We start from the raw sequence: 13,000 nt of genomic DNA on the forward strand, positions 1-13,000 counted from the left end.
TTAAAAGGCCAACAAACACTCAAAAAAAACAAAACGCTTATAAGCTAACTTATAAGCCAATCCAAACAGGCTCTAAATCTATCTTACTATTCCTTGAATTCTTCCGCGGAGCGGTGGGTATGAAATAAAATAATAAATGAATTTAAAGACTAGATCGTTGTGATCCAAACAAAAGAGAGGACTCATTTCATCATTTGAAAAACATGCAGGGGGGTATGACTATTTAAATGTTAGTTGCAACAAACTGAGGAAGAAAGAACATGGGCTTCATAATGACGCGTTAAATCCAGCCCGCAAACAGCGGGATTTTGAGTAATAAACTAAACTCAAACAGAGGCACAAAAGCTAAATTAAGGAAACAAATCATTACAGCACTAGTAATAATTTACTGTAGTTTCCCCAGAAAACTACAGTCCAACGTCGGTGCTTGTCTCTTCCTTTCTTCTTCCTATCTGGCTGTCTATTCTTTTCTTTCTTCTTCAGGAATCACACGCCTTTGACTCCCTCATGTCACACTATTTTCCTCTCCTCTAAAACCCCATTACCCAAATTTCATCTCTTTACACAAAAAATAGGGAACTGAAATTAATGGGTCCAGAGAAAAGACCTGGTGGAGCACTCCCTACCACCACCGCCACACTCAACGGCGGCACCACCACTGGCCGGAACACTTCCATCTTACCACGTGGCCGACAGATCCAACGTACTTTCAACAACATTAAAATCACTATCCTTTGTGGCTTTGTCACTATCCTTGTCCTACGTGGCACTATTGGTTTCGGCAACCTAGCTTCCTCAGGACCTGATGCTGAGAACGCGAATCTTATCGAAGAGACTAACCGGATCCTAGACGAGATCCGATCCGACAAGGACCCGGATGACCCGGTTGACCAGTCGGGTAGTTTTTTCAGCCTTAATGAGACTTACAGTTTAGGCCCGAAGATTACTACTTGGGATGAAGACAGGAAACTATGGCTTCAGAAAAACCCTGAATTTCCTAACTTTGTTCAAGGTAAGCCTCGTGTTTTGCTTGTTACGGGGTCACCGCCAAATCCTTGTGATAATCCAATTGGGGATCATTACTTGTTGAAAGCTATAAAGAACAAAATTGATTATTGTAGGATCCATGGGATTGAAATTGTTTATAATTTAGCTCATTTGGAAAATGAAATGGCTGGGTATTGGGCTAAATTGCCGTTGATTCGTAGGCTAATGTTGTCGCATCCTGAAGTAGAGTGGATTTGGTGGATGGATAGTGATGCTTTATTTACTGATATGGTATTTGAGATCCCTTTTTCTAAGTATAAAGATCACAATCTTGTTATTCATGGTTACCCAGATCTATTGTTTGATCAGAAATCATGGATTGCTGTGAACACTGGTAATTTTCTTTTTAGGAATTGTCAGTGGTCACTTGATTTGTTGGATGCATGGGCACCAATGGGGCCTAAAGGTCCTGTTCGTGAAGAAGCTGGGAAGGTTTTGACTGCTAATTTAAAGGGTAGACCGACATTTGAAGCGGATGATCAGTCTGCATTGATATACTTGCTGATTTCACAGAAGGATCAGTGGATGGACAATGTGTTCATTGAGAATTCCTACTATCTACATGGATATTGGGCAGGGTTAGTTGATAGGTACGAGGAGATGATTGAGAAGTATCATCCAGGTTTGGGCGATGAGAGATGGCCATTTGTGACTCATTTTGTGGGATGCAAGCCGTGTGGGAGCTATGGAGATTACCCTGCTGAGAGGTGCTTGAAAAATATGGAGAGGGCTTTCAATTTTGCAGATAATCAAGTGCTTAACTTGTATGGGTTTAGACATAAGGGCTTGTTGAGCCCTAACATCAAAAGGATTAGGAATGAAACTGATAATCCGCTGCAGTATGTAGATGAGTTAGATGTTCGACATGCAAAGCATCAGAGCATAGAAACTCAGAGCTAGTGGCCACCCCAGCTTCTGCACAGAAGAATCTGCAGGTATATGAGAACATCATTTTGGTTTGTTGAATTTGTAGGTTAGATCTGTAACACACTCAGTAATGTAAATATGTCATAGCTCCTTCTGCATCATGCTACTTCTTGAACCAGATTAACCGTACCGCATATCCTAATTGTGTTTCGGCCATTCTTGAATAACTTGTACTCCGAATGTGTTGATGTGATTTTAGTTTCTCATTAGTTTTTATGTTTACCATAACTGTTAAATTGTTGATGCACAATCACTATTCATTTCTTTTCTCCTCCCACCTGAGTTAGCAGCATATTTTTGGTTAGATCCTGTTTTGTAAATGACATCCCCCTATCTTCTTTTAGATAGTCAAGCATAGTACATGGAAACTCCAATTTGGCTTGTAGTTGAATGTCTGACATTAGCTTTGGTGCTGTTGGGTTTTTCCAAGTAGTTAAATGTGTGTTAATTGGCATAACTCTAGCAGGGCCCTTTTGTGAAAAGACGTTTTAGCTTCACAACCCCAAATAAAAAAAAGGGTGGGGAAGTGTAAAAATGGAATTTCTTGTAGAAAATGCTTGTTTAATTGCTAGACTGATTTTGACAGAGCAGGGTTGATTATTTCCTCTCTCTGTAAACTCTGCTATGTGTGTGAGTTGGGAGATTGAGAATCTTGGCAGTTCTTCCTTCTCCTCTTTACTCTGAAGTGGGACATCTTCTAGCTGGTTGTATTGATGACTTGCCCTTATCTTTCTCATGAAAAGCATGCTTTACCTTAGGCTTGGCCTGGTGTGTGTGTGTGAGGGCGACTGGTCTAGAGGACTGTTTTTATTGAGAGCGTGGATTAGCAGGTCTTCGAATCAAAATGTTTTATATCGCTTGTGGTCTATTTTGATTGTCTTTTCTTATCATAAGGAGGAGGATTGTGGTAGGCTAAAGCCACAGCATAGAACTGGTTAGTATGTGATGAATCCTCACAAATATACTATATGGATATAACCTATCCTAACTAGATTGAGATTGAGGCATAGTAATTGTTGTTTGTTTTCTTCTTATGAAGTATCTGCTTATGGATAGTACATCAAGACATCCACCAGAAATTATTGGCTTATCTAGTTCATCATTAGATTTTGATTTGAGCTTTATCTTTCTACTTCAATCTTATATTAGTAACCATAATAATGTGCTAATTAATTTTCCTGTGATATATATATATATATAGAGAGAGAGAGAGAGAGATGTAGCCGATGTGTTTTAGAAATCAATTAGTTTGTCTAGCAGATTGGTCTAGTCAAGCACAAATCATTTCAATGATTTTCTCAGTCACCTTGTATCTAATTGAGTCCCTCTGTTTTATGTCTAAACTCTAAACTATATGAACAACTACTACGCGTTAGTCCCATACAAGTTGGTCTGGATGATGTTGGTTTTAAGGCGCTGCATATTAACTGTCATGCAAATCCATTGAAACTGAAGATACTGCTAGTCTAGACTTCCTATTTCTGAAGCTGTTCTCTCTACTGCACCATTGTGTCAGAAGTAATAGACAGAATTTGTTATTTTCATACACTATTTTTTATTTGTGGTCTAAACAGTTCCCAAGTTTCCTGACCTTTTACCGTCCATAATAACAGTATTTATGGATCTTCCACAGGGTGCGACAAAGGTTTTGATCTGCTTTGGATGAGAATGGCACTCTTGGAATGAAGTGCTCGTGCTTCTTCTGGTTGTTATACTTTGGTGGTCAATCCTTGCAACATGGGGATTGGAAATGCGTTTTATTTTTCTCCCACGGATGAAGTTTGTGTTAGGTTTATTTATTTCTAGCAACATTTTAGTTTCTCAGCAAGATGACTTTTGAACTGTATGAATGATGTGCTTGCAAAAGAACAGCTGGAATCAAATAGAATGAATAGAATTTTTCTAGATAGCTTCAACATAAGTTGTTACTCACTCTCAACCTCAAGCACTGGGAGGTATAGGATGTGATCACACTTGTATAATTGCAATTCTTGGTCGTCTTTTTTCTCTTTCGGTTAATGATTTTTTGGTATATGATCGTGGACCATAAAGTTATTATATGAACTTGGAAATGTACCAGTATTAATACACCTTCTTTCATTCTTCAGCCTTTTTGTCAAAGTTTGACTAGTTCCATCATATTTCCACAAGCTCTTCACAAAATTATCATTTACAATGCCATTACATAGAATCGTTGGAGCATATTATCTAGTAAAGTCATTTATCTATTCTTTGTTTCTCATATGGTCATTGAAGTTTATACATTTGTCTTACAAAGTAACAAGGGCTAAAAGTCACTTTACAAATAAAAAAAAAAAGGATCAAAGTAGTTCCTTATGTTTGCATTTTCACTAAAATAGTCTTATTCTTTAACATAAAAGACAAAGAACATTTTAATGATACAAAAAGTACAATTTTAGTCCAACTCTAATTGTGGTATTAAAGTAACGAAACACACAAAAAATTGTGACTAATAACTTTAGGAATGAAAAAAACTTTTTCATTTTATTACTACTAAAAAAAGAATGTGAAATAGCCTATAAGTACTCTATTTGCTTGGAAACTTAGGAGTTCAACAATAAAATAATGTTTTCTATTTATTCATTTTATGAGTAATTTTTATTTTGATAAAATAGTTTAAATTAGTTGTTAGTTTCTTCTACGATATAAATTGTTGCCAGGACATTCATAATTAATAAGGAAGACCATGAATTCCTTCAAACAAAAAAACTAGGTCCTAACAGGGAAAAAATCATATGTAAAAATTATTCATAAAGCGTATTTGTAAAGAAATTAAAACACATAGATGCATATAGAAGGATATCATCATAATAATATAAGTCATTCGATATCACATGAAATAAGGAGATTCTATAATCATCATTGTGTACTTCAAATATTATTTTTGTCAACCTTGTAATATTATTTGGGTGGAAATTATTTCCCCCTACAACCCTGCTAAAAAAATTAAATAGCTCTCGCAACTTCGAACAATAGTTGTTACTCCCTTTATCTCATTTTAAAATTTTAATACCTATTTTACCCTCCACGTTAACACTCTTCATTCTTTTCACTTTTAACCATTATGATTTATTTTTACTTTTATGGCCCCTATAACATTATGAACTTACCTATATGATGAACACAATCTAATTTACGAAGTAAGAAAGTGAAAAATATTTTGAGGACTATTATTTTTTGGTGTTAATAAAATAAGGGATGTTTTAACTCAAAGTCCAAACTTAAGGGACTACTTTGGCCCTTTTTCTTTTCTTTTTTAAGCGACTTTTGACCCTTGTTACTTTATAAGGCAAATACATAAACTGCAATAGTATGAGGAACAAAGAAAAAATAAATGACTTTAGTAGGTAATATCCTTAAGTTGAGTGACCATATAAGGAATTGACTCGGTGTTACACCTTGCAGTTGATTGATGTCGAATAATCAGCTAGTCTCTTTCAATTTTTCCTCCATTCATTGTTCGGGAGTTCAGAAATGGGACATTTCATGTACAGTACTATCTACGTGTCTGAGCTGTGTTTGGGGAAAACAGAAAACAGAACTTAAAATACAATCACCTCCTCGCATTAGAAAGCTACTGAGATTGACGCCGAAGAACCAGATTTAGGCCATTCACTTTAGGATGGATAGAGTACTGGCAAGAAGCCAAGGACTAGCAAATAGTGCTTTTCTTCCCTGGTGATGGTGTAGGTATATTTTTTAACAATCTATATAATTCACAGTCAATTTTGTTCTTCCTCATTGTTGCACGACTCTCCTAGTTGATTCTTAAAGCTGTTCTTTGTCACAATCTTAGATTGCAGGTTTTCCAATATATGGGATATCCTTCAGATACAGATCTGTTTACAGGATGTACGTTAAACAGAAAGATAATAGTAGTTGGCTAAAAGCCAACTACAATGAGTTCCAGCCTTTGTCGCCCCTTGGTAGAGTGAGTCGACCTAGCAAATGACCATTACATAGAGCCAACCAGTTCAGTTGCATAAGGTAATGAGTCTAAAGGAAGGATTAAAGTTGAAAGCGATAAGGGAAAGGTCAAAGTGAAAGGAATGGACTGGCCTAGAATTAATAGTGAACGCAGACCCCTGCTTATAGATATTAGATCAAGGACTTTTTCAGGTCTCAGGTGTTATACACCTCTGGAATAAAAGGACAGATGATGCTTAGTTAGCAGTCACATCTTCGGCCATTTTGCATATTTTGTTAACTTGGAGAGATTCAGAGATTGAGTATCTAGACAAACAATGAAGCTACTATTCTACCATTTTATACTAGTATATTTGTAAGAATTAAGTTCTAAACTACATAATACACAATATGTTAATGGACTTGGGGCATCCTCATAAATGCCATGCATCATTCTACAGAAAGTCCATATGAAGCATGATTCCGATGAGTGTGCCTATCATCAGTAGTAGCTAATAACCATTGTCCCATACTACTACATATACAAATTTCAGCTAATTGTTGGACAGATTACGTTTGTGCATAGCCACAAATACCTGATTCATCTCTGCTATTTGACTTAGAAGTTGATTTATTCTCTGCAAAAACAAACAATCGGAGATTATAACTCAAGAATGTACTAGTTAAAACTGATTGGATACTTGATATGGGAATTTTCGCAAACACTTAACAGACCTCATCTTTGGCTTTAATGGTGCGTCTCAGTTGGTCTTTACTCTGTTCTCTAATCAATCTCCGTCGCCAGCGAAAATACCCAAACATCACAAGGATTGCCGCCATTCCAAAAGGCGAGAAAATACTCATTACAGCCGTTCGAGAAAACATACCAATGCCGTTGATTCGAGAAAACAACACTTGTAGTCCCAGATTCCACCATCTCCCTCGGTGGTTATAAGCTACTCTGGCTGGGGCCCGAGGACTATTTGGAATAGATTTTGGTGGATCCACTAAATTAGAATCTGAGGCGGCGAATGAGTAGGAAGAATCATCGTTATCTCGATTGGAAGGTGAAAATGAGGATGATGATGATAACGACGGAGATGACGGAAACGGCGGTGAGGATGACTGGCTATGAGTTTGATTAACGGAATTTGTGGATATGTAAAGGTTCTCGTGGTTGACCGGTGGAAAAACGGCGAAGTCGCTGGACGATTTATGGATCGCGAACATAGAGTAAACGGCTGGTGATGGATCGGAAAGAGATTGAAAATTCCGTGTACGTTCCCATCGCTTAAGGTTTTCCAACTGGGCTTCTGTTATTGCGACTTGTTCTTCTTTATCGGGATCCGCCATGACCATTACAAGCTGCGCTTCACTTATCAGTGACGTTCACTTTCCATAGACTGCGAAACACTACTTCCAAATTGACTCGCACATCAGAGGCCCGTGACAAATTCCCCTTTTTACAAACAGGGCAATTTGCACGATTGACCTTCGTTCGGGGTGGGGGCGTCGGCTTTAATTTTTGTCTCTAGATATTTAATTTTTATCTTTTGCTTAAAATATTTTGAGATTTTGGGTTTGAATTTCGGCTTAGTTATAAAAATTAAAAACAATCGCAAGGGAAGGCAAATTTTCAGTTATGCCTTAAGGAAAAATCTACCATCTCCAAATCGATATTTAATTTTACCTTAAGGCAAAGTCTGCCGCATAAAACAGACCTTTTGCAAAGTATTGCCTTGCAATTTTTATTTTTTTTCTGATTGAGCGTGGGTTTAAACTCAAAATTTTGAGATATTTTTGATCACTTTTTTAAGTGGAGGATTAAAATTAAAGACAAGCAATTTGAGATACAAAAATTAAAGACCACCCCAAAAAAGAACAATCCGCGCAAAAAAAAAATGTTGCAAACTCATCGTTCTATGGCCCAATTATATGTTTGCATCGGCGAAGTACACAGTCATTTGCACTTCTGTCCCCATTCGCTGTGCTGGGGACCTTCAAATGGACTGGCCTTTAATTTTTGACCTTCAAATGGACTGGCCTTTAATTTTTGTCGTCAAATGGACTGGTCTTTAATTTTTGTCCGTCAAAATTAAACTTATGCCTAAAAGAAAGATAAGTTACGCATCATAATATCCACAAATTATGTCAACATCCTTAAGGAACTTATGGTCCACGAAGCATAAGTTAAAGACCATGCCATTTGAAAGGTAAAAATTAAAGACAATTTATGTGAAGGAAAAACCGTCTAAGATGGCGGAGTCGAATGATTCCATTTATGCTTCAAAATATAAAAAAGTAAACATACGAAGAAAGCACAAGGGGTTCAACATCTACTATATATACATAAAAAATAATTTTAACGCAGAAAACGGTGTTTTTTAGATTGAACCCTCGGCATAGTGTGGCTCCGCCACTGCGTGCAAGTACTTTGATTTCAAGACCCTCATTTAAGCCATAGCCAGAGTTTCTAACATTTTATAGGTTTAGCCATTTTAAATCAATTTTCGACGTGGGAGTTTTAGACATACCCGTCTGCACCGGCTAAACTTCAGACAATTTGCAAGCAAGCAATTTCAGCCATTTTTTCGCATGAAGTTTAGTCATATAAGACTAAATTTCAGTTATTTTTGCATGAAGTTATGGTCGTATATTATTGAACTTGAGGCATGTTCCCGCGTACACTTCCCATTTTTAGTATGATTCTTATTGCAATCATAACGTACACAGTATTGAGGGTGCCAGAACTCAATTTGGGCCAAATGACGAGCAGTAGCAGCAGAAGCTCATCATGCTACAATAAATTTGTGAAGAATTTTATCACCAATTTTCTCTCTAGAGCACTTGAAGATGACCCTGAACCAGTTTCAACTTTCAAAGACCAAATCCAGTACTTAAAGTTTTCATAAATAAAATAATTACTTCAAATGTATGTGCAGTACTGTCATATATCTCATTCACAATACAAAGATGTAGGCATCATTAGCATCACAATCTTTAGTCAATGAATAACTTTTCATAAAATAACAGTTTGCCTTAACAAATCTCTAATAACTTGAGCTATTAAGTACAATCATTGTTCGTTTGTTAAATACTATAATTTCTTAATGTTATGAACTGGATGTAGGTTAAATGAGGGTGTAGATTACCGAATGCAATTGCTACTTTGCCTCTAGTTGAATTCTCTATTATTTCGCATCTCGCCCGAACCGGAACTAGTGAAATAGAAAAACTTTTCAATATTGATCAGCTTATTTTTTTTTTTCTTTTAATGTTTTTGGAAGTTAACCACCAACAACACCATCGAATTGTTATCCGAATCACGCCCTATCACTATATACCCTAACCCTTATATACCCTAACCCTAGTAACAACTCGTTAAAGTTAATTTTCTTACTGAATTCTCACTGATAATAGGCCGCATATGCTCTCTCTTTGTTTCAATTTATTTGTCTGATTTTGACTTGATTCGAAATTTAAGAAAGTAAATACTTAATACTTATACTTTTGAATCTTATGATTGTTAACTAAAAATATGTAGAATGTATCAAAATGCAAAACATGTTAAGTGCATAGTTGAAATTAAAAAGTTTCAAAAATAATGAAAAAGATTTTTTTATATGGTCTATGAGGAAAGTAAGGCAAATTGGGGCAGTATTAACTAGATAGATAAGACCCAACAATTCGTGAAATTTGCCCGATCTGACAGTCAGAGCGGCATAATCCATACGTACATCGGGTGGGTGAAATTGGGCCATCGCTGGGCCCCTATCTGGGACTTGTGCGCCGTGCAAAATGCTTGATTTGACATTCAGAATAAATAAAAATTCACACGGGTCAATTCAGTTCTTAAATTGAAGTAAAATTTTCACAAACAGCTACCTTTTAACTCTTTCTAACAACCTATAACTACATATTCTATATTTACAATTCGTAACTAGAGGAGCCTATATTTATCTAGTAGTCGGGTATACCAAAATATAGCATAAATATAGCGGAAATAGAGCACGAGTTTCTTGTGGGATTAATATATTTATTAAACAAAATCTGCTTTCAATTTTAATTAGAATCGGTTATATTGTTCCCCGATTCACGCAAATATCCTCCCATTCCATATCCGATTCCATATCTCATTCAAACATTGTAAATTCAAACAAATTTGAATTCAAACAAGACAATCATATTTTTAACCAAAAATAAAAAGGTTGAAAAACCTTTGAAAAATAACAATATCAAAACAAAGAACATAGCTTGATTATCACGACGAATATATATTTGATTTCATCAAGTTGAGTTCATAATTGAGGTAACGATTTTTTTCACCGCAAACTTTTTTTTTTTTTTTGTTCGTCTTTTTCCGAAATTGTTTTAGCTAAATTGAATTTAACACATTGCCGTATTCGAAAACAACGAGGATAATGACAAGCGTAATGCGTTGATCCGTCATTCGGTTTTTGGAACGATCGGAATCGTTTTGTGAATTACAAAATCGATCTTGTTGTGTTCATTGATAATTGCAATTACGATGAGTTAGTTTGTACGATTATAAATCAATTAGGCGTGGATCTGTTAGGAAAACTATTTCAATAAAATATCTTGTTGAAGGCGATTTTCAACCAATTGAAATACACAACGATATGGGAGTTCGTGTGTACGTTGAGCTTAAGAGAGAAACGAGTTTGGGGGGGGGATGTATCCGAATGTGCGTTAGTATTCATGATTCGGATGTTGAGGATTGTGCAACCGGTAATCGTATTATTGGAGATGATGTCGCAAATTGGATATAGCGAGAATCGGGATGATATGAAAGTTTGTGATTCTACCGTAAACATCGTTGTTTTGTTTGGGAATGATAACAATTTGATAATTTCGAAACCGGAAGCGAAAGGAGTTTTTGTCGATCAAATTTACCAGATAAGGAAACTTTGAAAATTGCGATGACGAAATACGCAATTCGTGAAAGATTCAATTTCAAAACGAGAGAGATCGAATGCTATAAGGTATGATTTTCTAAATGTATTACGGTATCGAAAAGTGCGGATGTATTTTTGTTATATTTGTACCGTATTTATATGATCCGTTAACTTATTTAGCACCTTAATCGTTAATTTTAAAAATGTTTGATGCAATATTTTCGATATATTTTTTTTATATATTTATACCGTATTTAATTGATTCAATATGTACTATTTGAATTGTATTATGTAGCTACACTCGTACGGGTCGCCGAATGTAAATGGAAATTCGAGCGTCGAGAATTTGGGATTCCGAAATGTTCGAGGTTAGAGCTTTCGATGACGAACATACATTTCCGTTGAAGGACAAGGTGTATTCACAAAGGCAGTAACAAGTTGGTTTATTGGAGAAGCGGTTGTGAAGGCGAAAATAACTAACCATAAAAGGAAGGTCACACTCCGGGGATATAATAGATGATGTTAAGAATGAATTAGGCGTAGATGTTTCTTATATGATGGCATGGAGAGCTAGAGAGAAGGCTAAAAAAGATTTCGAGAGGTGATCCTAGGTGATTCATACAAGAAGTTGCAAATATATATATACATACTTGATAAAACGTATCCCGATCGCTCGTTAAAATGCATAAATCACCGTAAAATGAGTTTATGTATTTGTTTGTAGCACTCAAAGCATTCATAAAGGGATTCGAGTGTTGTAGACCAATAGTTGTAGTGGATGGTGCACACCTTAAATCAACGTATAATGGTACATTTGTGTCGTGCAAGACTTTGGATGGAGCGGTATGTGTAATTCTATTATACGAATGTTTTTTTTTTATAAATACAACATTATGCATATTGATTTGCAAATAAAGGCGCTAAAAACATACTCGGATGTATTCTTGTAAATTTGTGAATATTATATGATGAAATACATCGTAAATATGAGGTAAATATATTGTAAATATATATCGTTGTTTTATAAATGATGGTGCTAAAAATACGAAAGGTGAGATCAAATTCGGTTAAATGTGTTTTGAATATAATATAAATATAAACTGATTTTTTGTAGGTAATATCCTACCACTAGCGTATGGTGTGATAGATTCGAGAATAATAAGTCGTGGACGTGGTTCTTTGAACTGCTTCAAGCGTGCTTATGGTGTTAGGCAAAATATGTGTCGTGTCCGATAGACATGAAAGCATAATACACGCGGCTTTCTAAGGTGTATCCTCTCGTTCCTCATTTGGCTTGTGTATGGCATTTGTGGAAAAATGTGACAAAGCAATACACAACAAACGGTGAGGTGTTGAGTCCTATATTTTATTCACTAGCGAAAGCATACAAACCAGATGAGTTCGATAAATTGATGGAGAAGATTGGGAATGTTGATATTCGGGTAAAACGATACCTAGAAGATGCCGGAAGAGATAAATGGTCTAGGCTTTATTCACTGTTAATAGAGGATGGACAATGACTTGAATATAGCCGAATGTATTAATGGAAAAGCTGTCGATTCAAGAGAGTTACATATTTTTGATTTCCTTGAAGAAGTGAGGAAGATGTTTGGTAGATGGAATTGCACAAATAGAAAAAATGGTACCTATACATTCACAACACTGATGAGGCGGTATCAAGAGATGTTGTCGATCAACGAGTACAAATCAATACGAATGAGGGTAACTTTGTTTGCAACACAAAAATTTAATCTACATTTTTACTATATGTAATGTATATTTATATATATTCCTAATATGGTAAAACTGCTCAGGTAATGCTTGTTTATTTGTTAAATGGTTCTCAGGTTGAAGCGTCAACTGAATATGTGTACACAGTGAATGATGGACCGAGGCGTTTCATAATAGATTTGAAGAAGAAAACTTGCAAAATACCGCGGATGTTCCAACTAGACGAGATACCGTGTTCTCATGCATACGGCGATTCAAGAATAAAATTTGACCGCCGATGTATATTGTTCGATTTATTCAAGCCGGAAACAGATTGTGAACACATATGATGTGCCGCCTGATCCTCTTCCGATGAGACCGAGTGGAATGTTCCTAAAAGTATATTAGATGAAGTTGTTATGCCACCGATCTATAAGAGACCCCCCCCCCCGGAGGCCAAAAAAGAAGAGGGA

At 36.0% G+C, this 13,000-nt stretch overlaps 2 protein-coding genes across 2 annotated transcripts; one reads left to right on the top strand and one right to left on the bottom strand.

Moving 5' to 3' along the window:
• The first annotated feature begins 262 nt into the window (after nt 1-262).
• On the top strand, nt 263-4,081 carry LOC132055703 (probable xyloglucan 6-xylosyltransferase 5). The gene is made up of 2 exons (XM_059447650.1): nt 263-1,982; nt 3,608-4,081. Exon 1 carries the CDS (start codon nt 589-591, stop codon nt 1,945-1,947), a length of 1,359 nt encoding a protein of 452 aa, XP_059303633.1. The 5' UTR covers nt 263-588; the 3' UTR covers nt 1,948-1,982; nt 3,608-4,081.
• Nucleotides 4,082-6,235: 2,154 nt separating this feature from the next.
• Nucleotides 6,236-7,415, bottom strand: LOC132055704 (uncharacterized). Its single transcript, XM_059447651.1, has 2 exons — nt 6,637-7,415; nt 6,236-6,539 (listed from the first exon to the last, which is right to left on the bottom strand). Exons 1-2 carry the CDS (start codon nt 7,258-7,260, stop codon nt 6,456-6,458), a joined length of 708 nt encoding a protein of 235 aa, XP_059303634.1. The 5' UTR covers nt 7,261-7,415; the 3' UTR covers nt 6,236-6,455.
• Between the last annotated feature and the right edge of the window lie 5,585 nt (nt 7,416-13,000).

Source organism: Lycium ferocissimum, chromosome 5, assembly GCF_029784015.1.
Source record: "Lycium ferocissimum isolate CSIRO_LF1 chromosome 5, AGI_CSIRO_Lferr_CH_V1, whole genome shotgun sequence".
Lineage (NCBI taxonomy): Eukaryota > Viridiplantae > Streptophyta > Magnoliopsida > Solanales > Solanaceae > Lycium > Lycium ferocissimum.